This window comes from Carassius auratus, chromosome 17 (genome assembly GCF_003368295.1).
Source record: "Carassius auratus strain Wakin chromosome 17, ASM336829v1, whole genome shotgun sequence".
Classification (NCBI taxonomy): Eukaryota; Metazoa; Chordata; class Actinopteri; order Cypriniformes; family Cyprinidae; genus Carassius; species Carassius auratus.
In genome coordinates, this window is record NC_039259.1 from 14612016 (window position 1) to 14637510 (window position 25495).

The following is a 25495-nucleotide window of genomic DNA, read 5'->3' on the forward strand; positions in this document are numbered from 1 at the left end:
AAAAGATTCATTGTCAATACACAATGACAACGTATATCTACTGGTAATACATCTCATTCGTGATCACAGTCAGCAACAGCAGAGTGACCTGGTGACCTCAACGTGAACGCTTTAGGCTGGACTCTGGATCATACTGGCAAATGTCATGCATCGTATTCCCCTGTTACAAAAATGTCTAGAAGGGGTTGTACACAATAAAAGGGCAAAGCTCAGGGTTACAGCTTCTGTAAATGCTACAGCGCATGTCTGTGCAAAATCAATGTTCTTGCTTCAAAGCTTGGTTGAACGTTATACCGGGACTGCAACCTTTTCACTGAGCTTCCTTTATAATGCTGTCATCAAATGCTTTCTGAAAAGGGCGTGCCTGCACAGGAACGCACCAGGGATGGGCTGCTATCAAAAGATTCATACCTTCAACAGAGGCCTGAGCAAACCCAACAAAGTGTATTCCCAGTACGCTGCTTTGATCCATTTTACATGCTTTTCTTGTGTAATTTATCTTAGCTTATTCAGAAACGTCTGAGGAGATTAAAAGGAATATTGTATTTGATTGTAAAATCAAATGTTTTACGTGTCTTCCTCCTAGGTAATCAGACTGCACATGCACTGCAGTACTCAGACTAGCACAGCTTGTGCGAAAAATGACTTCACATAAATAAAGAATTTTAAAACGGTGTTAAAACACATTCGGTCCATTCCAAAACATAGCGTGAAAATGGTTTCAAAAGACTGGATTCATAATTATCCCTTTTAAAGATATATTCTTCAAGCCAATATCTAAGGCAGCACTGAATAAAAGCTCTTGGAGAAAGCGATTCCAAAATGCTCTGCAATTACGATGGAAAGAATAATTAAATAAAAATCACCATGGTGGACAAATATGGAGAAATGTTGATTATAAATAATATTAAATTACATAAATTCAATAATGAATAAATTAAGTTTGCAAGGGATGCAAAATACCCTAAATTACACAAAAAAAAAAATACAATATTAATTAGTGTCGAATTTTCTTAGCCACATAACAAAATAAGACTCGGATAATGGATTCGGACTAATGAAAAGCGAAGAGTTTTGACTCGTCTTCTCATTCATGGTACCCTCCACTCAGAATTCATATAACAGTATAAAAAAAGCACTTAACGCATGCATGCTCTAGTTACCTGTCCACTATTATTAACAGAGCAAAGCGCAAGCCCAAGACCCTATTCCCTGAGATTATCAAATTTGTTAAACCACCATCCCACCTTCTTAATGGCTTTTCTGAACTTTATAATGATTTTCTGACATTTTTTACACACAAAATTGAAAATATGTATCACTTCTATTCTTCTGTTGTTCTTCCAGAAAACTGCTACTTCCCAGAAACTACACCCACTCTCAAACTTTTCACTCACTACTACATCTGTGCTTGAACAACTGATGATGAACTTTAACTCCTCTACCTGTCAGCTAGAGTCTATTCCAACACACAAACTCAGAAACTTTCTCCCCTCTCTCATTATACCAATAACCCCCATTATAAATTGTTCCCTATTGACTGGTTATGTACCGCTTGGATTGAAAATATGAGCTATGATCACTTACAGAGACCTGGCCTTGACAACACCGTTATAAGTAATTTCAGACCAATTTCTAGCCTTCATTTTTTATGTAAGGTCCTACAAAAAGGTGGTTGCCAAACAATTACAGACTGACTTGGACAAAAAAAAATCTGTATGAATCATTTCAGTCTGGATTTTGACATCTCCATAGTACAGAAACGGCCCTTCTTAAAGTAGTGAATGACCTCCTCCTTGCTTCTGATTTGGGTGCCCCCAGACCTAAGTGCAGCTTTTTTTATATACTGTTTGCCATTCTGTACTGCTATCTTGTTTGTCGGAGATTGGTATTACTGATACCATTTTACAGTGGCTGGGTTCATATCTCTCAGACAGGCAACAGTTCATTAGCACTGATAAATACAAATGTCATTCTGTCACATTTTCACATGGAGTGCCTCAAGAATCTGTTCTTGCTCCACTTTTATTCTTGATCTATATGCTTCCTCTGGGTCAGATAATTTGGCGCCATGGTCTAAACTTCCACAGTTACGCTGATGATACACAAATCTATTTTACCATACAGCCCAATTATGTTTTCCCTCCTTTTACATCTTGCCTTCATGATCTCAAAGTATTAATGGCACAACATTTCTTAAAGTTAAATACTGAAAAGATGCATTTCTGTTAGTTGGCTCTAAATCCCTTGTCTACTCCCAACCTGACTACAGTTTAATTTACATTGTTATAGTCCATCCCTCTTCCACTACACACAATCTTGGTATGATGTTTGATTCTAGTGTATGTTTTGAATTCCACATCAATCAATTTGTCAAATCCAGTTTTTTTTTTTTTTTTCACCTTCGTAATATTGTCCACCTACGACAATATTTAAAATTCAAAGATGCTGGGTTATCTTGTATATTGCATATAATTTCACCTCTGTCTGTTGTTTGACTGTTTATATGCTGTATACCAGGGGTGCCCAACCCTGCTCCAGGCGATCGACTGTCCTGCAAAATTTGGCTCCAACCCTAATCAAACACACCTGCATTTAATTTTTAAGTGAGCCTGAAGACCTTAATTAGTTGCTTCAGGTGTGTTTGTTTTGGATTGGAACTAAACTTTGCAGGACAGTCAATCGCCAGGAGCAGGGTTGGGCACCCCTGCTGTATACTATGTTATTTACTTTACGTAAAGTGTCCTTGGGTGTTTGAAAGGCGCCATATATATATATATATATATATATATATATATATATATATATATATATATAAAACGTATTATAGCGGTGTGTGATCTGATGATTTCTGATCATGATCAAGATAAAAATGTCTCCATGATCTGCTTTTGAAGAAACATCACAGTATCATGCTACAGCACACATTCTATCAGCTGCAGTTCTGGAGCGTTCGTCGTATACTGTACAACGCCACACACATGCACAGCAGTGTTAACTCAGCGGAGGAGGCAGGGCAGTGTTTGTTATTCGGTTTGTGACATCCTTTAAGGGAAACGCCGAATCATCAGAACACTGGCACAAGGCTGCTCATAGCGACTGGTCACATGTCACACCAGTACAGTTTTCGAACTGAAACGTATAAATTGCTCAGTTTCGGTTCTTGTTTTAGGTTGGTCCCCAACCCTTGTTGTAAAGTGTATCTTTGTCATTCTTTTATCTTTGTTATTAAAAAAATAAGAACAAAGATTTTTATCTACACCCTCTTTGGCCTAAATATCTGCTATTCTTTTTTAGTTACCTTGAAAGGCTTTGTCTTTAGAATAATTAAATAAGTTTGGCTTTAATGCTCAGACAACTTGCAAAATAGCAAAACCAACATGACAAAGAATTGTGATAAAATAGTGAATCGTGATATAAAATAATAAAATAAACCTGATATGATATTTTTTCCACATTGCCCACCCCTAACATATTATTATTATTATAATTATTACTATTATGGAAATAATTGTACACTTTACATCAGAAGCAACATTTTTGGAGTATTCTTAATCAGTCAGCTATGAGTTTCAATGCCACTTAGGATGCTGCCTATAAAGGCGGCTCATTAAGGAACTAAACTACTGTGTTGGCAAGGAATTAAGAGTGATTTCCGATCCATCTTTCCTGTATGAAAGAGCACCCATAACCCCTAACCATTCAAATCAAGAGAAATTATTACATGGAAGATCATGTGCATCTGGTGCTAAACCATTATACAAAATCACTTGACACCATCTGCTTAATTATTCTGCCATAACACCCACTCCCATGGTGGAGTTCAAGACCAAATATCAGCATCCACAAATAGACATGGAGGGAAAGTGCTTTTCTAAACAAACCTCCAATCCATCAGCACAGACGCCTGGTGAAGAAATGCTCCACGAGATACAGTATGATTGTGTAAGCGGGGGGCAAACGTGAGTTTCGAGGCTATTGCACACACCATGATAAATCAGCAGAGGGGAAGCGTCGACTCACATGCTCATTCCACAGGAAATCGGTTTAAAAATATACCAACCCTTATTAACCTTATTCCTCACAGGTTTTCAATATACTTAACAAGGTTTAGGAAATAAACTCCGGTCAGGGTTGATCCTGCGATGAGCGACGTGAAGCCTCAAATGCCAACATTAGTGTCACTTAGTCACTCCGCAAACAAAAGCGGTCTGGAAATCGAACCTTGCAGAATGTAGAGAGAGGCAGAATCCAAGTCATCAATTTCCACACTACTATGATAATAATTGCCCTTCCCTGCAGCTCTTGGCACCTATAAATCAAAGCGGCAGATGTGAAAGAAAATATCAAAGCGTATCAGCTCTCTTTTTTATTGATTTCCAAATCCATGAAAGAAAAAAATGTGTTGACAATGCCTCTTTTGTTAAAGGGATAGTCCATCTGAAAGTGAAAATCGTGTCATTAACTCAGTGGTTCTCAACCCGTGGCCTGTCACAAATTCAAATGTGGCCCACCATGCTGAACACATTTTTAAAAATTACTTTTACAATTCATTTTAGTTTTTACATGCATTAAAACATTTACCAAACAAATATAAGCTATAATGTTTTTATGTTTTTCATATGTTATTTTCACACGAGCAGACCTGTAGCCTACTCTCGTAATAAACGTTACGCATTTAATGAACACATACAAGCCCATACTTCGGCAGATTTCAATTCAAATTGACAGCAGAAGCCATTAGTTTGGTAAAATTGAGCATCAGAATGGACAAATCTGTTATTAAGGGAGAAAAAACTAAATGCCAGCGAAGTAACCCATACAAACAAGAATAGTCGCAGTATCATCAGTGAAGGTAGGAGAGTGCTGGACTTTCAGCATCAACTTTCGGTTTGCCCTGCCACTCTGAAGATGTTCAGGTAAAAGGAAACAGCCAAACTATGCAGCAATCAATCCTTAAATAGCAGAAATGTGGCAAAACTTCTCTGGAGTGAACCTCGCATTATTAAATTCGAAAGTGCTATCCACATTTGGATCAAATAGGCTACACGTGAAAGCATTTTCTGCAATGTCGAGCTTCAAGTCACGCTTCTGTGCGAGTTGCATTTGGACCATAGTGCAGACCAGTGAAAAAACAATGTTGAGAACCACTGCATTAATTACTCACCTTCATGCCATTCCAAAACCATAAGACCTTCATTATTGTTCAATCCGAGACTTTTCTGACCCTGTATAGACAGCAAGGGATGTACCATGTTCAAGGCCCAGAAAGGTAGTAAGGAAATTTTTTAATTTGTGGATCAACCATAACGTTATGAAGCTACAAGAATACTTTTTGTGCGCAAAGAAACAAAAATAATATAACAAAAAAAATTCTTCTTTTCATGCCAGTCTTAAAATAGTGTTCATGAGAGCACCATCGTTTTCTGAAGCCATGTGTTAGACCAAAAATATTTATTATCCACTGAAAACATTGATATTTGTTCCAGCTTTCTTAGTTCTTTTCATAAGTAGTGATGTCTAATTCAATGAATCTTTCTACTGAATCATATCTAGTCAATTAATTGGTCAATCATGCTCACAAAAAGTTTAAATGTTGCATTCACGAGCCAAACGAGTTCAACTCAATCATCTGATTGCAGAAGTTGACAGCTCACTGCAAGAGAAGAATTCAGGAAATGACTTAAATTTCACCTGTTCATCACACAAAGCTAATGTAAAGCTTTAGAAGACTCTCTGATTCTGATTCTTTTTCTATTTGTATGCAACTTTGTGAACATGTTGAAGCTTGAAAGCTCACCTCTTCATTATCATATATCATAAAAAAAAAGATTCACACATTCTTAAAAATTTCTACTTTTGTATTAAAGTCAGATAGATTTGGAACGACATGAAAGCAAGTAAATGATGAAATGTTTCCATTTTTGGGTGAACTCCTCCTTTAACCCCTTTGCGTGCAAACATCGCTGACGGCCCCAGTTTATTATTGTTTCACTTTCACAGCACATTAAACATCACTGTCTTACTTCATCTGGACAAACTGTGCATCAATGGAAAGTTTAAAGACTCAAGCTTCGATATTTGACCAATATTTTGATAAAACATTGTTGCAGTGACAGATATTTAGTGATTTATGTCAGGAGTGCAAAATAATAAATCCGTATTATGCCACATTTTGAATAGAAATTCACAACTCACTCATATTCAGTCACGTCAAGAGCGGTTTATTTGTGTTCACATAGACTCACTGAACAGCGTCAATAAGGATTTACAGACCAAAGATGCATATCTGCGGAGATATATGGATATATTTACTGATGTTTACTTCATATTTCTTCAGACAGAATCGTCATTTCTATTCATTTTCCACGGATTTACGCGATCAGATGATAAACAGCCTCTCCCAGCGATCTGTGTGTGCGTGCAGTAGTCACACAGCTCGTGCGGTGTGTGACTCAGACTCTGATTGGGTCTTTCAAACGTCAATCTTAGAGTTTCATATCTGGACACCGCCCCATCGTGTCACATGCTTCCTGTACACTTCCTGGTAGTTATCTGGCCAAAACAACACTGAAACACCTCTGTACACACAAAATATCCGAATAATAAACCCGCGATTACGATAGTAAAGCTTGGTATGAGAATTTCTTGAGATCTGGGGCGTTTTTATAAAAAAAATCGAAAATGTACATCGGAAATGCTAACTTGTGCAGCGATGAAAAAGGCTACAAATAACATATTTTTACAACAGTAAACGACCAAATTCCACCCCTGATCGCTAAAGAAAGTTATTATAAACACTCGATCGGGGTTTAAAGTGAGTTTTGAGTAAAAGTGTACTAATAATTTCATAAATTGTCAGATGTAGCTTGATGCTAACGTTAGCACCAATGCTACTAATAGCAGGTGCTTTTCTTCTTCATAATGCATTTTTGTCTCAATAATTCACGTAAGGTCGTAAGAAAATGTTTTGTTGTATTTTTATAGTAAGACTTTTGATAAATAAGGGCTAAATGCAAAGAGAGACTGAAGTGAGATCGCTGCTTTGTTGCTTTGTAAAGCCTGAAAAACCACAATCAAGGCTAATAAAGGTGGAATAAAAACAAAAGAATAATGATAAAAGAATAATGCGGATAATGTGTCATACTTGGCGGAGGTGTGAAAGAACCATTTGGTGAGAACAATACAATCATGATTCGGGCAGTTTTCAACAGTGAAACATACACAAAGAGCACAGGAATGTTTACATGTGAGATCTTACAGAGATGACAAGGGCCATAAATCAATCTGATTAGCCTTCTCTAAAAACACACATGACATGGCCTTAGAAAATATTTCATAAAATTCACAGTTTTACAGATTCGATTATGAAATTTTTTATGAAGTCTTGGAAGACTTGTGGCCTTAGCTACACTGTGTTTTCAAACTCATTTCCTACATCAAAATTTTTTTAAATACATTTAAAACATATGTTTTTAATATTTTTATTTTTGTTTTTATGTTTGAGCTTATATATCTCTATTATCATAACAGTCTGAGTGATTCTGATTCCTGAACAGTAAACTTTAAAGTGTCAGCTTTGTGAACAAAGGTTGATTATGTATCTAGTCAGAAAGAATCATGAGCAGAAACCTTTTTATTTTGGGTATGTAATTTCGGTCTCCATGCCAAAAAAGGGGGGTTACTAGTAAGGGGTTAAAGGAACTGCAGAAAACACAAAATGGGGAAAGAAAATTATGTCAAAAGAAATCCCTATAAGCTCTGCTATTCTTTTAGGTCAAGCTGTAGCATGTAAGGTCCTAAGCCTGTGATTTTTTACATAAAAGCTTAGATATCTAGATTCCGGAGTCAAACAACTGTCTGAAAGTGGTTAAAAATTAAGCCCTGACATATTTATTCATGCTGAGTTGACAGCTGCATGAGTGGCATAAGTGCTTTTAAAATAAAACGAGTCCAATCTAAGTTGTGAGCACAGCAAGTTGGCTGTTATCAAAGAGGGGTGGTTTGCGTGTGTTTAGCCCCATGAGAAAGTCATGGCAGTCGAGAGGATTTAGCAAAAGCCGAGTGGCCTTATCTACTGCCTGCAGCTAAACGGCATCCCCTCGCACAGTCCTTAGAACTATGTGGCATTGATTTAACGCGGAATATCTGCTCGCAGCGAAGAGGGCTGATGGACTTAATTCTGATATGATGAAAATAAGCTAGCTTTTTGTGGAACAAATGCAAGAAGCCAGACTAAACACAACATCATCAAAAAAGACAAACAAAAAAACCACACATTCAATTATTCAGTGTTAATTATCATCAAGGACTCATTGTGCGGGTCACTGTAGTTAGATGTTTTTGAGTCTGTACTTAAAGCAGTAATGCATGTGTAATGTGTCGGCAGATGAGCTGTGGTCAACTCGACCATGGACTGACCGGCAGACCCAGGACAGCTGTCCTTCAGCAAACAGTGACGGCATCAGTCTCTCCAGCTCATCCCTAATTCATCATGAACAGATGGGATATGCTTAAAATAGTCATTTTTTTAATCTGCAAACTACTGCAGTTATGTAATCAGATCAGGAAAGATAGCATGTCCTTTGGGAGTAGGTGTGTTTCCCAAAAACTAAAGTGATGGTTCTTTTTCCATGTGTTCACTGAAAGTTGCATTACTGCTACATTCTTACTAAACAAGAAACAATGCTTTTCTATGCATGTTTGTCAAGTTAATATCAGCAGGCAAATAATAGCCTACTAACACTGTATACTATTTCCTATGTTTTAAAAAATTTGTATGTAAAACAGTACAGATTATGTAACTATTGAACCTTTTCAACAGTAGCCTGGTATAAAAGTCACACAATCTCCTTACATGTTTACTCCTATAAGTGCCATCAAGTTACTTTGTGTTTAAAAAAAAAACAAAAAAAAAAAAAAACACCAAACAAAGCAAATCAAATATTTTGAGAAAAAAAAGCCAATACTATTTCCAGTTGACACTTCAAACTGGAAACAAAAGGTGAAGTAAAAGTGCAGTGAATTGTAGGATACTGTATTTTGCCCAGTGCGCTCACAATGTATTCTGCACATTTTGTCAAATTTAGTATACAGGATTGCAATTTTTTTTTTACGAATTACCTTCCAATTCCCAGTCCTGATTGATACATCTTTATATCGACTCAAATAAAAAAGTCCCCACCTAAAGTGGGAGGTCATCAGGATATTCTATGAATATAGAAAATATTCAAACTTTGTAAAGTATATCAACTACTAGGGCTGTCGCAGTGAAGAATTTTCCCTCTTGAATTTTCCCTCTTTTCCTAGCTTCCTACCCTATTAAATATCTTAAATGCGGCACGAGCATTTTACTTTCACTTTTGAATTAGCGGCAGTTCTGCTTTAATAGCCTGAATGCACCAACAAAATGCAATGTGAAACTCACTTTAGCATGCATATATTATATTATATTATATTATATTATATTATATTATATTATATTATATTATATTATATTAAATATATTGCCTTGCCTTAAAACAAATTAAAATTCACTGTGCTATAGGGCAGGCTATGCCTAATATAGAGCTGGATGATATGTCCAAAATTTATGTCACAATATATTTCTTAATTTCGGACGATATGATATAATTCCAATATCGATATGAACACTATAAATAAAAAAAGCCTCATAAAAACTGTCAAGAACCTCACAACTGATGAAAAACTTCAAAAAATTTTTTTTTTTTTTTAAGTATATGAAACCTCCTCCTGTAAATCTACATAACATTTAAGAAAAAAAATAGCAAAAAAAAAATAATAATGTTTACCTTATATCAAACTATAGGATGACATTACCAGTCAAAAGTTTTTGAACCGTAAGATTTTTTATGTTTGAAACGAATTGTCTTCTGCTCACTAAGCCTGCATTTATTTGATCCAATATACAGCAAAAACAGTTACATTTTGATTTTTATTATTATTTAAAATAACTTTTTGAAAATATTTTAAATGTGATTTATTCCTGTGATTTCCAAGCTGAATTTTTAGCATCATTACTCCAGGTCCACTCTTGTCACAAATTAATTTCTTACAAAAAATAAATAAATAACTAAATAAAAATACAAAGAATATGAAAAGTGCTCCAAGTGGCTGCAGAAAACAAAAACAAAAAACTAGATTTGAACAAAAACATGTTGCTGGAGACGGGCTTATTATTGAAAATGCAAACTGATTCTCTGCCAGCAGGAGGCTTTCAGAGTGATAAAACTAGCAGTTTCCCCAGTAACAGCTGTAAAGCAGGTGTCAGTATACAGTAGCTTAGGCTACTATCGAAGACGACGACAGTTGCAGCCTTTTACTGTCTATGGTTGCAGCGGCGCCGGCGGGTGGGAGGAAGAGGGAAAAAGTAGCGGGAAGTGAACTTCGAGAGTGGAGTAGATGAGTATGATGTGAGATGATGGATCAGGACGCCAACGGGCAAAATCACAGAATTTATCACCAACTGCCTCTTACACACATTCTTTCTGTCGGTTTCTTTCTCACTCTGCCTGACATTAAGCTAAAACACGCATAAAAATGTGTAAGTAATGTTTACCTTGTTCATAAATAAATCACTTTTAACATATTCTTCTGTCATTCTTTAATTTATATTGTGTGGTTATAAACTTTTTAGACTGTTAATGATTACTGCTTTTTTTTGTGGGTAAGAATAGTGTAAAAAAATAAAAAAATGGATTCCGGGAAATTTTCCTTATTTTCAATGTTGACAGCTATGATCCCCGCTCATGAACACTACCTTATCAGATAAAATGAAAATGTAATTGAAACTTTTCTGAAGACAGTCAGTTTCCATTCATATTAAACATCCATGCCGTATTATGATTTTAAAATGTGCAGTGCTCAAGTTTACTCAACAAAAAAACACCACAAATAATCAATGTATGTGAAAAACTGGTAATGTATATCAAAATATCGGAAATGTGAAAGTGAAACTACTTTGTTGGGCCTTCCAAAAGAGGACAAGACTAGAAATCAGTTGAATTGAATTTCAACACTGTTCCAGAACAGTCCAACCCAAATATTCAGATGTGTGCAGTGCATTTTATGGAGGATGCTGACTGTTTCCTGAACCAGTAGCCTGCAATGCATATGTGGCACAAAGGCTGATTCTATAAAGTTGGGCAGTTCAAACTTTGCAAGGACAGTCTGGCGCTTCTGACTCATAGCCTGTAAGTACATATTTTATATTTAAATAATTTGCCAATGATTATTCAAATGCGAGTTTTGAGCAGTAGAGTAGACTTGTTTGTCATTTCTCTGATCACAAATGCAGACATTGTTTTATGTTTATGCAGCGCAATACGCAACTCAACACTTAAAAAGACAATGTAAAGTCATTATAATCAGTAATTATGTCACTGGATGCAACAAATGCCTTAATTTTAATGGGCTTTATTGGTTTTGTCTCGTCTGATGTCCGGATCGCAAGCAAATCTTTCTATTTAACCGGTCGAACCAGTTCACCAAATGGAACTGAAACATTTGAAAGTGTTCACGTCTCCAGTATGCACTAATCCACAAATTACTTAAGCTATTTGGTTTATAAACGTGCCTCCCTCTGATGCTAAATAAATCAATGAAACACTGATTAATTCAAAGAGGGAGGTAATGAAAATGGCATTATCATAACACCTATGCGAAAATTCAACTGTAAGATTGGTTGTCGAATCAGGCTCCTCATATCGAATCTTCGACTATTCGGGGTCATCCCTATTCTGAACATAATTCATGTTTTAGCAGTTTCTAATTAGATGTTTTAAACCAGCATGGTGAAGTGAGCATGAACAGTAGCCCTAAACCACAACCATCAGGCACACTAGGAGCTTAAAAATTCTGCTTGGAATTTCTTCAAGTACAAGCTTCATTCTTGCTTTCTGACAAACTCCCAGAGCTTATGGCATCATCTCCCTCCCCTTCATTACATTTTCTAAGCCACTTTCTGAGTCTAGATGCACTGGCTGATGTGTGGCGACAGTCTGTCAAAGCCAAGCGCTTCTGACATCCTCTCCCCTCAAGCACGACAAGCAGTAGCAGGCCGAGGGGAATAACAGGACTTTGCGTTGTCGGACACTTATTGCTAAGCATTCGCCAGAGACCTTGATGTGTCAAAGGAGGAAAAAGCCAGAGTCATCAAAACATTTTAACAAGCCTCCAGCAAGGTGCATGTCTACATTGGGCAAAGCAACAGTCATCAAGAGGGAAACTCCACTTGCCGAGCAGCCTAGTAGATTCAATTCTTTATTTGCTTAATTCAGCCAGATCATATAAAGGGAAGTGTGGGAAGTGAAGGCACACAAATTAAGTCTCAGCCCTTCACATGGATCTAGTTTCTATCTGTAAAAGGTTAAAAAATAATCCGTGGTAGGTGTGGGACAAATATTAACCGGGATAAATGTCAACCGGTAGAGATCTTTCCCCTTCTTGGTTAAATAGAGTAATTTTTTGCTGCTTTATAGGCCTTGAACAGTTAAATACACACTCTTGTGTGTCAAAATGCCCGTCTTTGCAAATATCCTCGTAAATACTGTAATTTATGTCTTCAGTGAAAGCAAACATGTGAGAAAGAAAACACATTTCTAACAGCATATTGGATTTGGGTAGCTCTTAAAGTCTGTCATTCATGTTATTCAAACTACAATAGAGAGAAAATAGCACTGCTCTTGACTAAATTACGTGTGTAACTTTAATACGAAGAATTATATTTAATTTACACAGTGAATGATATGCAGTGTTTTTAAACATTTGATTTCTTTATACAAATGTAGCATCTTATTTATTTGTTCTACTGTCGTTTTTTGTCCAATTGCTTGTAATTATTTCTTATTCTTATTTAATCACTGACCGTTTACTTGTCTTCAGTGAGCTTGAGGTTTTATTATTATTAGTAATTTTTGCTAGTATACGTTTTTTGTGATATTGACACTGGTGACGATTTAGAATTCATATATGAATTTCTACGGTATAAAAAAATGTTTTATAATAAACGCCTTACACAATGCAAAAATACCTATAATTGCGATATATTGCTACCATGAAATACAAGATCCCACTTCCTGTCAGCATATTGAAGTGTGTGATACGTGACATGAACGCATTGTTAGTACAGATTTAAGTGCATCTAAACAGAGCAAACGTCTTGCAGTAACGGAAGAAGGAAATATCACAAAAGCAGACTTTTTTATGACTCAGAAAATGATAAAAATGTGTTCTCATCTCGTGCAGCAGAAGTAGAAGTGGTTCAGTCACAATACTGCATTTATAACTGCATGATAGGATAGTATACGAGCTGTAAATTTCCCGACATGTTCTCAAGTTGACATGCTGCAAGCTTAATTTAACATCACAACTGACAAATGTATGGAATGCTCTGAGTCAGATACGCAAATGATAATATTTTGACGTCCCTGCAGGGAAATAACCTGATTTATTAATGAAGTCACGTAAACGAAGCTTACTTGCATTGTCAGGTTACTGATGTGCATGGAAACGGGAAAAACTGGTTCTTTTAATAAGCTGATATTTGTGAGTTATCAGCTTACTGGTTTGCATGTAAACATACTCAATGATAGATTAATAAGCTAATATTAAAACAACAGAGTAGAAGATTAGAATAATAGTTCTCATTTCTAGTGCAGATATATCCATTGATTAAATTAAAGCAATCTCAAGACCCATATAAAATCATTAGGTTCAGGGGACATATAACAATTAAATCCGGGATGAGCAGTGATTTTATTCAGACTGATGAAAATCTGTTCTTGTAATAACAGAGCAAGGTGGTAAAGTCAATGTACTTCAACCACACCTTACATTAACATTCGTTTCTGTAGATTAACCTAAACAATGCAATGGATCAAGCAACCTACATTACAATGAAATGGGGCAAACTGCAAATCACCTGAAAATCCCACGGTGCAGATTTATTACACCTAACCCTATTGTAATTTCAGGCTTTATCAACATTTAATAAAACATTGCTGAAAAACCTTTTGTAGACACCTACTGTAATCGGATTAATAGTTATAATAATATACTTTTTTTCTAAAGGTCTTTTAGTATGGGATACTGCTAAACATTTCCCTTTTCAGGTCACAAGTACCCATGTGTTTTTGTTCTAAAATCCTAATACTGATTTTCATAAAGCAAACATAAGAATAACCTTTATATTTGATTAGGGCTGGGCAAAAATTTTTTTAAAAAATTCAATAATTTTTTTTTTTTTTAATGATGGGATTCGATTTCAATTTTCAAAAGTCACAAAATCAAACATTTTTTGAAACTTTATTTCAGCAAACATTTAAAAAAACAAGAGCTGATTAATATGAATCTTATCATTACTCTTCTCCAATGTTACAACGTAAAGGCTGTCATTAATTCAGTGCTTATGGCAGAGATATTGTTGACAAGAACCAAGAACATAGCAATATGCGTAATTTGCAATGCTCAGGTAAAATTCTATTGTAATACTACAAATCTGTTGAAGCATTTGACATCATGCATAAAGGCACCATGATTTACGCAATGAATGAATGAATGAATGAAAGAATGGTGGATGGTCCAACGCACTGTTTTGTTTACCACACACTTACTAAAGCGCGGACAACGCTCACAAGTTCCTCACAGCTACCTGTCAAAATAAAAGTTTGGTTTAACATGAAGAAACTGTCAGGAAATACTGGCCTACTATTAGGAGACTTAAGACTCAATGTAAAAACAATGCTACTACTAATAATAAATATTAATACATCTTTATTTTTAAAGGAATAATCACATTTGTTTTCTTTTAATTTTAACCAGTAAACCTCTGTTGTGCAGCACTTTGTTTGCCAAAAAATAAAATGGTTTCATTTTCATTTGATTAGGATAAATTAAATTAAATAATATGTAACTTTTTTTATTCCTTTAATGGTTCAAATATTGCTCCATTAAAAAATTAGACCCTTAAACCCTGTAAGGCCTGAAATAACAGCCAAAACATTCTATGCAAACAAAGGCATGACATTGGCCTAACAATTAACAATACCATTACAAAAAAAATACCATAACCACATGTAACAAATATACCATTGGTTTCCACCAAAATACTACAAAAAATACTTTGTATTAGCCACCAATGATAAATTGTAAACAAAAGTGACCAAAATAATTTTTAACATTTCTCAAAGTTTCAAATGAATAAAACGAATAATCTGAATTGCATTAAATCACAAATTAAATTAAATTAAATTCATGGTGAGTTTTTTAGTAACAACAACTAAAATAACTATACTGTAGTATCATGGTAGCTAAATATAAGATTGAGATACTTTCTCATTTAAAACACAATGCATCAAGTTGAGATCTGATACTTCACAGCACTAGGTGTCAAACCACAGAAATAGGCCATGACAATTATTCCCTACTGAGTCAAGTAATCCATATGGCTGAGAAGTAACAGCACCATATTGAAAAGCAGGGCTTAAGGGCTAAAGACTTGTGAAAAGTCTGACTCCTGCTTTTTCACCACAAAAGAGTCACTTTAAAAAAGTGCATCATTGCAACAGCATCCTTGGAAATGCACAGCATCTTGCAATGCAGATGCCCTGAAAAGGTGAGATGTACAAAGATTGCAGCCAAAGACCTAGCCTAAAAATTGCATACTGCATGTTTGCTATCTGCCTAGGCAGCTCACTGGTTTTGAAACACAGCCACGGGCACATACAGGCTGCAATCTACTAGGCATTTATTTCTGACTCCAGAAATGCAAAGTGATGCATGTGTGAAAGGCGTTTTTTGGCCTGCCATTCAAACTGCAGTATTTACAAAATTTCTCACTGATGATTTGTTATACAGTAAAAAATAAATTTCCATATATAGTATTATAATAAGTAAATAAACTAAAACATAGGCCTTGAGAGGAAACATCAACAAGCTGTAAACAACCCTGTCCCACTGCCTGTCACAATCCATCAAGCGTTCTTGGAAAACAGTCCAATGTTGCAGAATGATGGTTTAGAGATCGTCAGTAAACACACTTATGACCCTTTCAGCCTAGCGCTGTCACAATCATGAAATATTAGTCAGCTGATTAATTGTTGTACAAACACTCACTCTTAACTCTACGCCTTTCGCTTCATTCATCAAAACAGTTCCGCACGTTCGGCCGAGAACTGTTGGCTATCAGTGCTTACGCAGGACTTTTTCGACTAATCTAATACCCAGTCTGCCAAAGCATACTGAAGCCATTCAGCTATGAGCTTCTCTGGTTCAGATCTTATTTCACACTTGGTAGCATCCAGTCATTGGTGAGGTAATGTATTGTTAAGCTTGCATATGGGGCAACATCTGCGCTTGATCACACGTGTGGATTGGCCAAGGCAGGTTCTTTAAACCTTGACATCTTTCGTTTGGCCACATAGGCCGGAAACTGCAATTTCTGAGATTTTCCTGCCAATTCATACTACTTGTCAAGCTTTTGCAACATTCATATCACATTCAAACTTGGTCCAAAAGCCTCTGCAATAGCCTACTGCTGGGGAGCACCTGCAACTGCCATTTTATGGTCTCGGTGTCTTTAACTGCCACCGCTTTGCTACAGAGGCGGCCCATCTGAGTTATTGGGCTTTCATTTTCCATTTGAGTAAAACCAAAATGTGCCCACAGGGAAGACTTTGTGTTTGGCTTTGCAACTAGCCTGGAGTCCATGTTTTGGAATTCAACGACGGCTGAGTAAATGATGCTGGCAAAGCAATGTCAGCTGGACTGAAACACTGGTTGTGGTATTTCATACAAAGTAAAATATAAGCAAAAAATCTTTTGCACACCTATGAGTAGCAGATAAGTCAGTTTAAGTAAATATTTTGTTATATAAATGGTTATTATTCAAACTCCAGTTAGTTGGGTATTACCATGCCAATTCCAATTCATTTATATCCCAATATTATTTCAGGAAATGCTTTGTTGCACAAGTAATTATTTAATATTCAAATTAGCTGATACTAAAATATTTCTTGCAAATGCTAATAAGCTTAATATTGCAAATTGTATTAGTTGGATATTAAGACATAATTTGGAATATTAACTGCTTGGAATATTACCAAACAACTAACTGTATTGGGACTATTTAGACGCCAAAGCATTTACTGGAATTGTTGTAACATTAACATTAAATATTGCCAGGAAATGCTTTGTTGTATGAATGATTAGCTAATGTTCAAACTGTATTGCACAACCATTTTAAACAATTCAAACATGCTAAATTAGACAAGAAAGGACTGTCTGTAAATTACCTCCTTTCCACTGAGCTGTTTAACGCACCGCTGCACCCGTAAGGAACACATCAAGTCAACTAAAATGCACCTAATTTGCATCCTGTTTGTTGCAACATTTCCAAAATTGGCACAAAATTCCTTCATTTGGATAGAAGCACGTCACAGTAAAAAAAACTAAGATTGCGCATTGTGGTCAGCTCATTTAAACATTCATGTAGGCCTCAAGGATGTGATTGTCCTATTCAAGGTTTTGATGCATTTTCTGGGAACTGCTGCAACAGTTTTTTTCCTGATTGTACTTCCTCTGTGTCTGTTAAGTTCATGGTTTATTTCATAGTTATTGTCTCATAAAAATATCTAAACATCCATAACGTTTCATACAGAAGGGGTTATTACTGCGAAGCCCTGCAAGGAGGAAATGACAATGGGGGTACTCTTCTGATAGATAAATGAAGCATCCAGGCCTAAATGAGCCATGAAAGTCAATTAGGAAACATCCAGAAAGTCAATTTTCTCTGTACAGTTTTTATCGCCACAGGGTCTTGGTTTTCAGAACGGATGGGCCACGAGAAATAAAGGACTGTGTGTGTGCATATACCATGTTTGGAAGAGTGGATTTGTTGGACTACTTGTTCTTGACCACAGAAAAAAAGAGAGTCAAGTATTATCATTTCCTCTAGGTTTCACAATGCAGTACACAGTGAGATAGAGGGGCATAAATGGGAGGGAGGGAGCGTTTGGCTTGGGGGGCAGGGTGTTTGATGAACCTTTTCATCTCTACAGCTCTTTGAGGCAAGATGCTTTCAAAAAGCTCTTAAACAGAGCCCTGCGATGCTCAGACGCAGCCATGGGCACATTGTGCCATCTCGTCCTATTCCACAGTAACCAAAAAAAGGCCCAGATTCGGCCACGGTTAATAAAACAGCTTTATTTTAAAAGGGTAGTTTCAATATAATATTGTTGACTACTAATATTGAATATGTACTGAATATTTGTATATTTCTTAAATGTAGTGGTACTGGTCAACAGTTGACATTTATCAGATGTTGGGCTAGTTTTGTGTCTCAAAACTAGCCCAATTGCATTTCGTTCCAGGCAAGGAAATACACATTTGGGGGGGGGGGCATGGTAAAATTAGCATTTTTGGGGCTTAACATCTCGTTATTGGGATTGGGGTCGCTTCGACCCGCGGACATGAAAACAAACCGCAGACTATGCAAAAAGCCTAGAATTTCAGAATTTTTACATATTTTCTCTCCATGAAAAAATACCAAATGTATCAAGCTAAACGTTTCCCCATGGTCTACAAACCTGCAGAATCACACACACAGAATCAAGCCACTTATCAACAAAATCAATCGTCCTGCACATTAACTGTGGACACAGCACTATGCGAGATCAAAACATGAGATCAGCAAAAAAGTGTTTCGGATCATCACATATAAGCTTCATGTGTGTACGGCCACACATACACAAAGCATAACCAGTTCAACCAGCAAACTGACCTAGTATTACGCTCACCACAGACACTTGCCCACTTCCAGTACACAGGATAAAAACCACAAACCGCAGTTTAATAATTTCAAGAAACCACATCTGTGAATGTCATCCATGCATGAGTTTCACTGATCTATAGCCACAAGCAACCTGAACGGCAGTATGTGGGTGTCACCTACACGCTCGTGAAACCTCAAGCTATATTATGGGTCGGCTGGGCTTATTGACAGCCGTGTTAGTCAGAGTTTCCATTGAACAAGCTACTGAAGGGCATGTTGTAACCAAACAAACAGGCACAGTTAAAGGGCTTCTATCAGTACTTTAAGCATATGAAGCAGACTTTGTCCGAGTCCAAATATGGTCAGCATGTCCTGAAATGATGTTAACCAACTCCATGGCTACGATATGTGACGGGCCTCAGTGTTTACACAGACTTGCAGAGTCCATGAAAATACAAACCACAATCTCACTGAAGAGAGTGCACTGGGAAAAATTTGATCATCGTAACACGTGCCTTAAAAATCAATTCAATCATTTACCAGATGGACTTCCCTCCTCCCCTGCCCGTCAACTTCCTGTTGTGTCAGAATTTATTACTTCAGAGGAATGGATTTCATTCATTTACTCATTGATGGCATTTGAACTGCGTGCAGAATTTCCTGTACTTTAAAATATGGACTGTGAAACGCAACACACAAATGGACAATTGTCAGTAAGTTATCTCAGGACCAGGAAAGACAAATTGTTACTAAATGTTCCTAAAGCTTTGACCTACTAAATGTAAAATGCCCTGGACAAAAATTACAAACATAAACCACTTTATGCTAGTAAACTCACACAAGAAAGATTCAATTCTCAAACAGCCTTCAAACCAGAGAAATTACATTTTCGGATGCTATTTAGTGAAGCAGCTTTACAAAAATAGGAAACGTACCTGTGCGCTCAATGTAGTCGACACACTTCTCAATGAACAAAGGTATGGGCCTATCAGGTGTGACCAAGTTCTGAAGAGGCACCCCAAAATAGTTGCTATCCCAATTTCTACGAGTTGGTGGATACAATGGCTTTGTGGTCTTTATTGACTTTGTCTGTTAAGAAATAAATGACAATAACCCATGATCACTACAATGCATGATGGAGGACACAATCTAAAAACTAAAATGTATCATTTTAAACTGAATTTAGGTGCTACAAAATGACATATATAAGTACATATATACATTTGGAGATTTGCTAAAGATTTAACAGTGGCATTTAGCCACTAAAGTAACTTTAATTTTCCCAAATAATTGAAAAGTAGTAGCTTACCTTTTTGGGTTCCTTGGTCTTTGGTTGTTTCTTCTTCTTCGTTTTCTTATCATCCTGCTCTGGGTCTGATGTGATGGCTGGATTGTCTATCCCTCCTTTCCAAGCATCCACTGGTGAGAGAAGTGGATCTTCTTCACTTCCTCGGTTGCCCCTTCCTTTCTTCTTCTTCTGCATCGCAGGCCCCGACTCATCATCACTGACATCCGAGTGCACTCGTCTATGATAAGCTTTTGTCTTGCTGAAGAGAATCTGGGAACGATGTTTGTACTTAGAAGGCCTTCTGCCACCCTGAGACTTAGACATGGAGTCAAAGCCATTCTCCTCATCCCCGTGCAAAGCGAGTCCGCCGAACGAGTTGCGGACCCTGCCAGATCTGCTGTGTGCATCTTCCGGCACGGCGTAGATGTCATCACTGAAGCCTTTTGATTTGAGAAGTGTGTCGGCCGGCTCTGCATAGTTATCAGATGCTTCAAGGTCATCGCCATGACCCATCATTGGCCCACGTGTCCACCTGGAGGTCTTCATTCCAGCTTCAATGGTCCTCAGTAGGTTGGGGTCCAGCTTTTTAACGTTGGGCTTGGGTGGCACATTGGGCTTGGGTTTTACCGGGGGAGGCACTTTGTGGTTACGCTCGTGATCACCAACAGGTGTGCTGTGAACTGGGTACTCATTTCCTTCCAGGTCGATTCTGTACTTCCGTTCACTAGGATTAGGCAGGAGCTGCACATCATCACCTATAGGGCTGTAAGGTGGCGGTCCCTCCCCATCGTCCTCAGAGTCAGGGTAATATTGGTAGGCAGGCGAATGCCTATGAGGTGACTGCGTGAAGACGTCTTCACCGGTGCCTGTTCCGTCCCTGCTGTTGTCGAACATAAAGGAGCTTTCAATGTTGCTCTTCTTCTCAAGGACCTCATTGAAAAATGGTGTGAAAACTTCTGTCTGTCTGTGATACTGGGACAAAGAGTAGAGAGCGGTAAACTTGGCCGTAATTTCAGTGGCAATGTGCTCGCCTTCAGTCATCAGCTCTTTTATCGCATCGTTCTCGAAGAAGTCCGCTTGGCTGTCCGTAATGGCCACCAGCTGAACTGGAATGACATCCTGGACTTCGGCCAGGAATGCCCTCAGCATAGCCATGGAAGACTTTCGTTTTGCTGAGTAAGCAAGAATGTACCCATGCACCAATTCGTCTTTTCTGATTCCAATGGAGGAGTGGTAGGAGAGCACAGTGACCTGTATGCGTCTGCGGCTGTCGCCGATGATTTTGTCAAGGATCAACGTGTTGCACTGCCCAGGCTGCCCGGCGCTGCAGCAATGCGAGTCCAAGAATGGTGAGAGAATGAGATCCACGCTGAACGGATCTCCACACATGGCACACATGACTATGCGCAAATCTGATTCCGACAGATCCTTAATGGAGGGCATGGGGCACATCATGTCGAAATTGTGCTTCAATCCCTCCAACACTGCTCTGAGGGCCTGCTTTATCTGAGACTCATTAAACTTTCTGGGGAAAGTGCCAGAGGGTATATCTACAAAAGTACACTGTAGCTTATTTGCAAGCTGTTGGCCTTGATGCCTCAGAATAGGCATGTTTTTGCAAACACTGTCACGCTGATTTGCTAGAATGAGAATGAATGGTACTGGCTGGCTATACCTATCCCTTTTGCTCTGGGCAATTTCAGCTCGGATCCGGCTTACGCGGTCACCGATGTAATTAAGCGACTCTATAGAGCTGAAGATACAAAAGAACCCATGGGGCTTGAAAGTCGATATCCAGGAATGGTTCAAAAGCATGCCGGAATTGACATCCACAGGCAAAAGGTCTAATTCATAGATTTTCCCATCAAGGGTGTATTCATCATCAGTTGACTGAGCTCGGATTTCATTTGCCAGCTCCTGCGCCAATCCTTCTCTGCCCACGAGACACAAGTTAACCTTATCAATGTTGGCACTGTTGTAGTAGATATTCGAGCGCCCGTGATCCAGCTGAACCAGCCGGTTGGCAAGGACTTGCTCAACTTTGAGATCGATGCAGGCCGTGCCACTGAGGCATGTTTCCTTCGTGGGGTGATAGACAAACCCAATGTGTTTCAGTAAAAGTGACTCCCTGTCAGTGGCAAGTTTCTGGAGAGCTCTGTATCTAGGTTCCTCGTTAAGCACGGCATGAATCTCACTCATTTTGTCACAGCTCGGGGTCGCGTTCAAATCGAGGTCATAGAACAGCTCTGCATGCTCAAAAAGCATTTCCTGAAACTCCTCTTTGGCCCTTTCAACTATTTCCTGCTGATGCCGACTATAAACATCCCTGCAATCTGATTCAGTGATGTACTTGTACGCCTCGTCCTCCATCACAAAGCACATGACCTCTTCCCATGGCTGGCCGGGGCTAATGAAATGCACTCGCTCCAGGGTCTTCTTGAATTTCTCCTTCATCTCCAAACGCCTCTTCTCAGATCTCAAATGCTGTACATGGTTTTGATAAATCCTCTCTCCTTCCATGGTTTTGAGGATATCGAAGGGCACTCTTCTGTCATCGGTTTTATCAAGGTGGTCGGTCTCATACCACGGCGTTTGTTCTAACTCAATGAAATAGTACTGAAACTCAGGCCTGCTCTTCATAAGGCTCTGAGCCTCAGTCCAACTCAGCGTCTCAATTTCCTCCAGGTTGTTCAGCAACTTATTAAGAATTTTTGGCAGACTCGTAAGGTATTCCTCACGCCGCCTCTTGATATGCTCTTGTCTCAGCTGTTCTATGTGCTTCGAAAGGGTGTTTCTAGCCTTCTTGGTGCCTTCTATGTTGATGTACTCTTCATAGTCTGGGTGGCTTTTCAACTTATTGCTCACAATTTTCCAGCTTGTGTGATAATCTCGGACAGTTTGAATGATGAGCTTTTCGAACTTGTCTGAAACTGAAGCTACTAATTGTCTCTGGGATTTGTACGCTTCCAAATAAGAAATGATTTTGGGTTTTCCTCGGGTTTTGTCCATCTGCTGTATCAGAGCATTGAAACAGAGTTCCACATTCACAGACGTGCGAGCGGATGTTTCCACCAACATGAGATTCTTTTTACCTGTAACAAACGTCTGCACCTCCCTCAGATATTGCTCGACACACTCGTCACATTTTGTTGCAGCAATGATTATGGGTTTTTTCGTTTTGGATATCTGAGAATGAAGGCTCTGGACAAATTTCATCTGGTCCTCAAATTTCCTATTGCATCCTTTGCTTACATCTATACACAACAGAAAGCCATCGATGTTCAGCTTGCCATCGGGCATCTGCTTCTGATCAAAATCCTGTTCCAACCCAAGCTGGTCTGTGCAAATGTACATCAGCTTCTCAGCAGACTGAAGCTTCGTATTTGCAGCCCTTTTCGTGTAAGGCTGCAGGTTTGTGCTCCGATGAGGCAAGAAGGTTTGGTCATCAATGAACTCAGTCTGCTCAATGACCTGGATTCGACACTCGAGGCCATCATCCCCTCGATTTAACACTTCACCCCAATATAAGAAATGGTCATTATTTACCACACGCCCTCCAAAATCAATTGTGCTCAACACTGAAGTGTGCTCCGAGTAGTAGCAGTCTGCACTGGGGTGCACATATCTGTTGCATAGGCAGGATTTCCCTACACCGCAGTTGCCCTTCTCTTTCTCAGTGCCTGAGAGTCCGACAACACTGATAGCGTATGTCGGACGGGGCTCCTTATTCTTTGCCATTATATTGCCCCTCTCATTGCTTGTTAAGCTAAGCAAAGTATGCCAGCCAGGCAAGCACGTACTTCCATTTGCTAGTGTAGGCACATTTCCATTTCTCACTTTGCATGAGCTGATGTAGCTTTAATCTTGATCATCTGTCCCGGATGACTGCTCTTTCCTCTCCTATCCCCTTCCTGCAATAAAAAAATAAATAAAAATTGAATTAGTCAACAATAAGATGAAGTGTAAAATTTTGTTTTCAATAGCCAAACACTTATCATTTATCATACTGAATTTAATAAGTCAGATGACAACACAGGCACAATCACAATATAAAACAAACAAGTGCAATAAAAAATTATGACTCACAATACGCAACATAATTGTATGCATCATTACTGATATCTAAAAATTCAAGCATGACACGAACAATACTATTATGAAATATTATTGCCAATGCATTTTCATTTTGAATGCCCTTTTTATATTTATGTAAGTCTGAAACACTACCACAACTGCTCAGGGTACAAAAAGATCTTAACAATATCTTCAATGCATCACTGACACTGTGGCACAAGCTCTTTCACTGTAATATGTGTTTACTGCATGTACTCCAGTGTTTTTAGAAAATATGCAAGCTATGCTTCTCATCTGCAGTCATGAAGCTTTGTACTAACAAATAAATGCATCTGTCAACAGAAATAAGGCAGCAAATTGGCTAATTTATACTCAAGAGCATTAAGTTCATGATTACAACAAAACAAGTACAATCATTTTTATTATATATATATATATATATATATATATATATATATATATATATATATATATATATATGCAATTTAATTCAGTGCTGGCTCTGACAGCATAACTAGAACCACTTCTGAATTTGCCAGTGTAAAGCCTGATGTGTCTTTAAAAGATTCACATTTGTGAAAATTGTGTCATCATTTACTCATCTTTGTGTCGGTCCAACCCTGTATGACTTTCTTTCTCGGTGGAACACAAAAGGAGATCTAAGCCAGAATGACAGCCTGAGTCACTTTAGTGTATCTGTTTTCCACATAATGAAAGTAACTTAACGATAAATGAAGCTGTCATTCTTTGTTCAGCCGAATAAAAAAATGCATACGTTTTTGATCAATACATTCCCAGGTCTTTTTCAGTCATTTATCATTACTGTATAAAGACATTAAGATTCACATCTTGCTAATGAATCTTTCAAACATTTCGTAAACCAGTTTGACCGATTCATTGAAAAGAACCGACTCAAAAGAACAACCAAATCGAATCACTCTACACAAAATCAATACCTTGCCTATATGATGAAATATCGCAGATTTTAACATAACTAAAAAAACTCATATTCAGTTTAAAAATGTTTCCATTTCAGGAAGTAAAAAAAACTTTTTATCATTCTCAATCTCAGATTTTTTTCAGTTATTCCATGACCGTGGAAACCCTAGAGTAAATGATGGCAGAAATGTCATTTTGTACTGAGAATGTCACAAATAACTACCGCAGTTACGGGACATCAACGACTGGACTTCACGGGCGTTAAATCACGGAAACACAGGACATCAGTGTCGAGACGCGTTTCTTAACGACGGTGGGCTGTATGTTTCTGAGCGAGGATGTAAAGCATCTGCTGAAGGTGAGAAGAAGCGCTTTGAAACGAGCCTCATTGCGATCAGATGTAC

General features: G+C 37.9%; 1 protein-coding gene across 1 annotated transcript in view; it reads right to left on the minus strand.

The window, feature by feature from the left end:
• Positions 1 to 25495, minus strand: part of LOC113117341 (rho GTPase-activating protein 5-like) — a 37177-nt gene that overhangs the window by 10941 nt on the left and 741 nt on the right. The window contains exons 2-3 of the mRNA XM_026285953.1: positions 20100 to 23989; positions 19726 to 19879 (exon numbers count right to left, since the gene is read on the minus strand). Of these exons, the coding sequence (XP_026141738.1) occupies positions 19726 to 19879; positions 20100 to 23816 (3871 nt within the window). The 5' untranslated portion in view covers positions 23817 to 23989. The remainder of the gene's footprint in view (positions 1 to 19725; positions 19880 to 20099; positions 23990 to 25495) is intronic.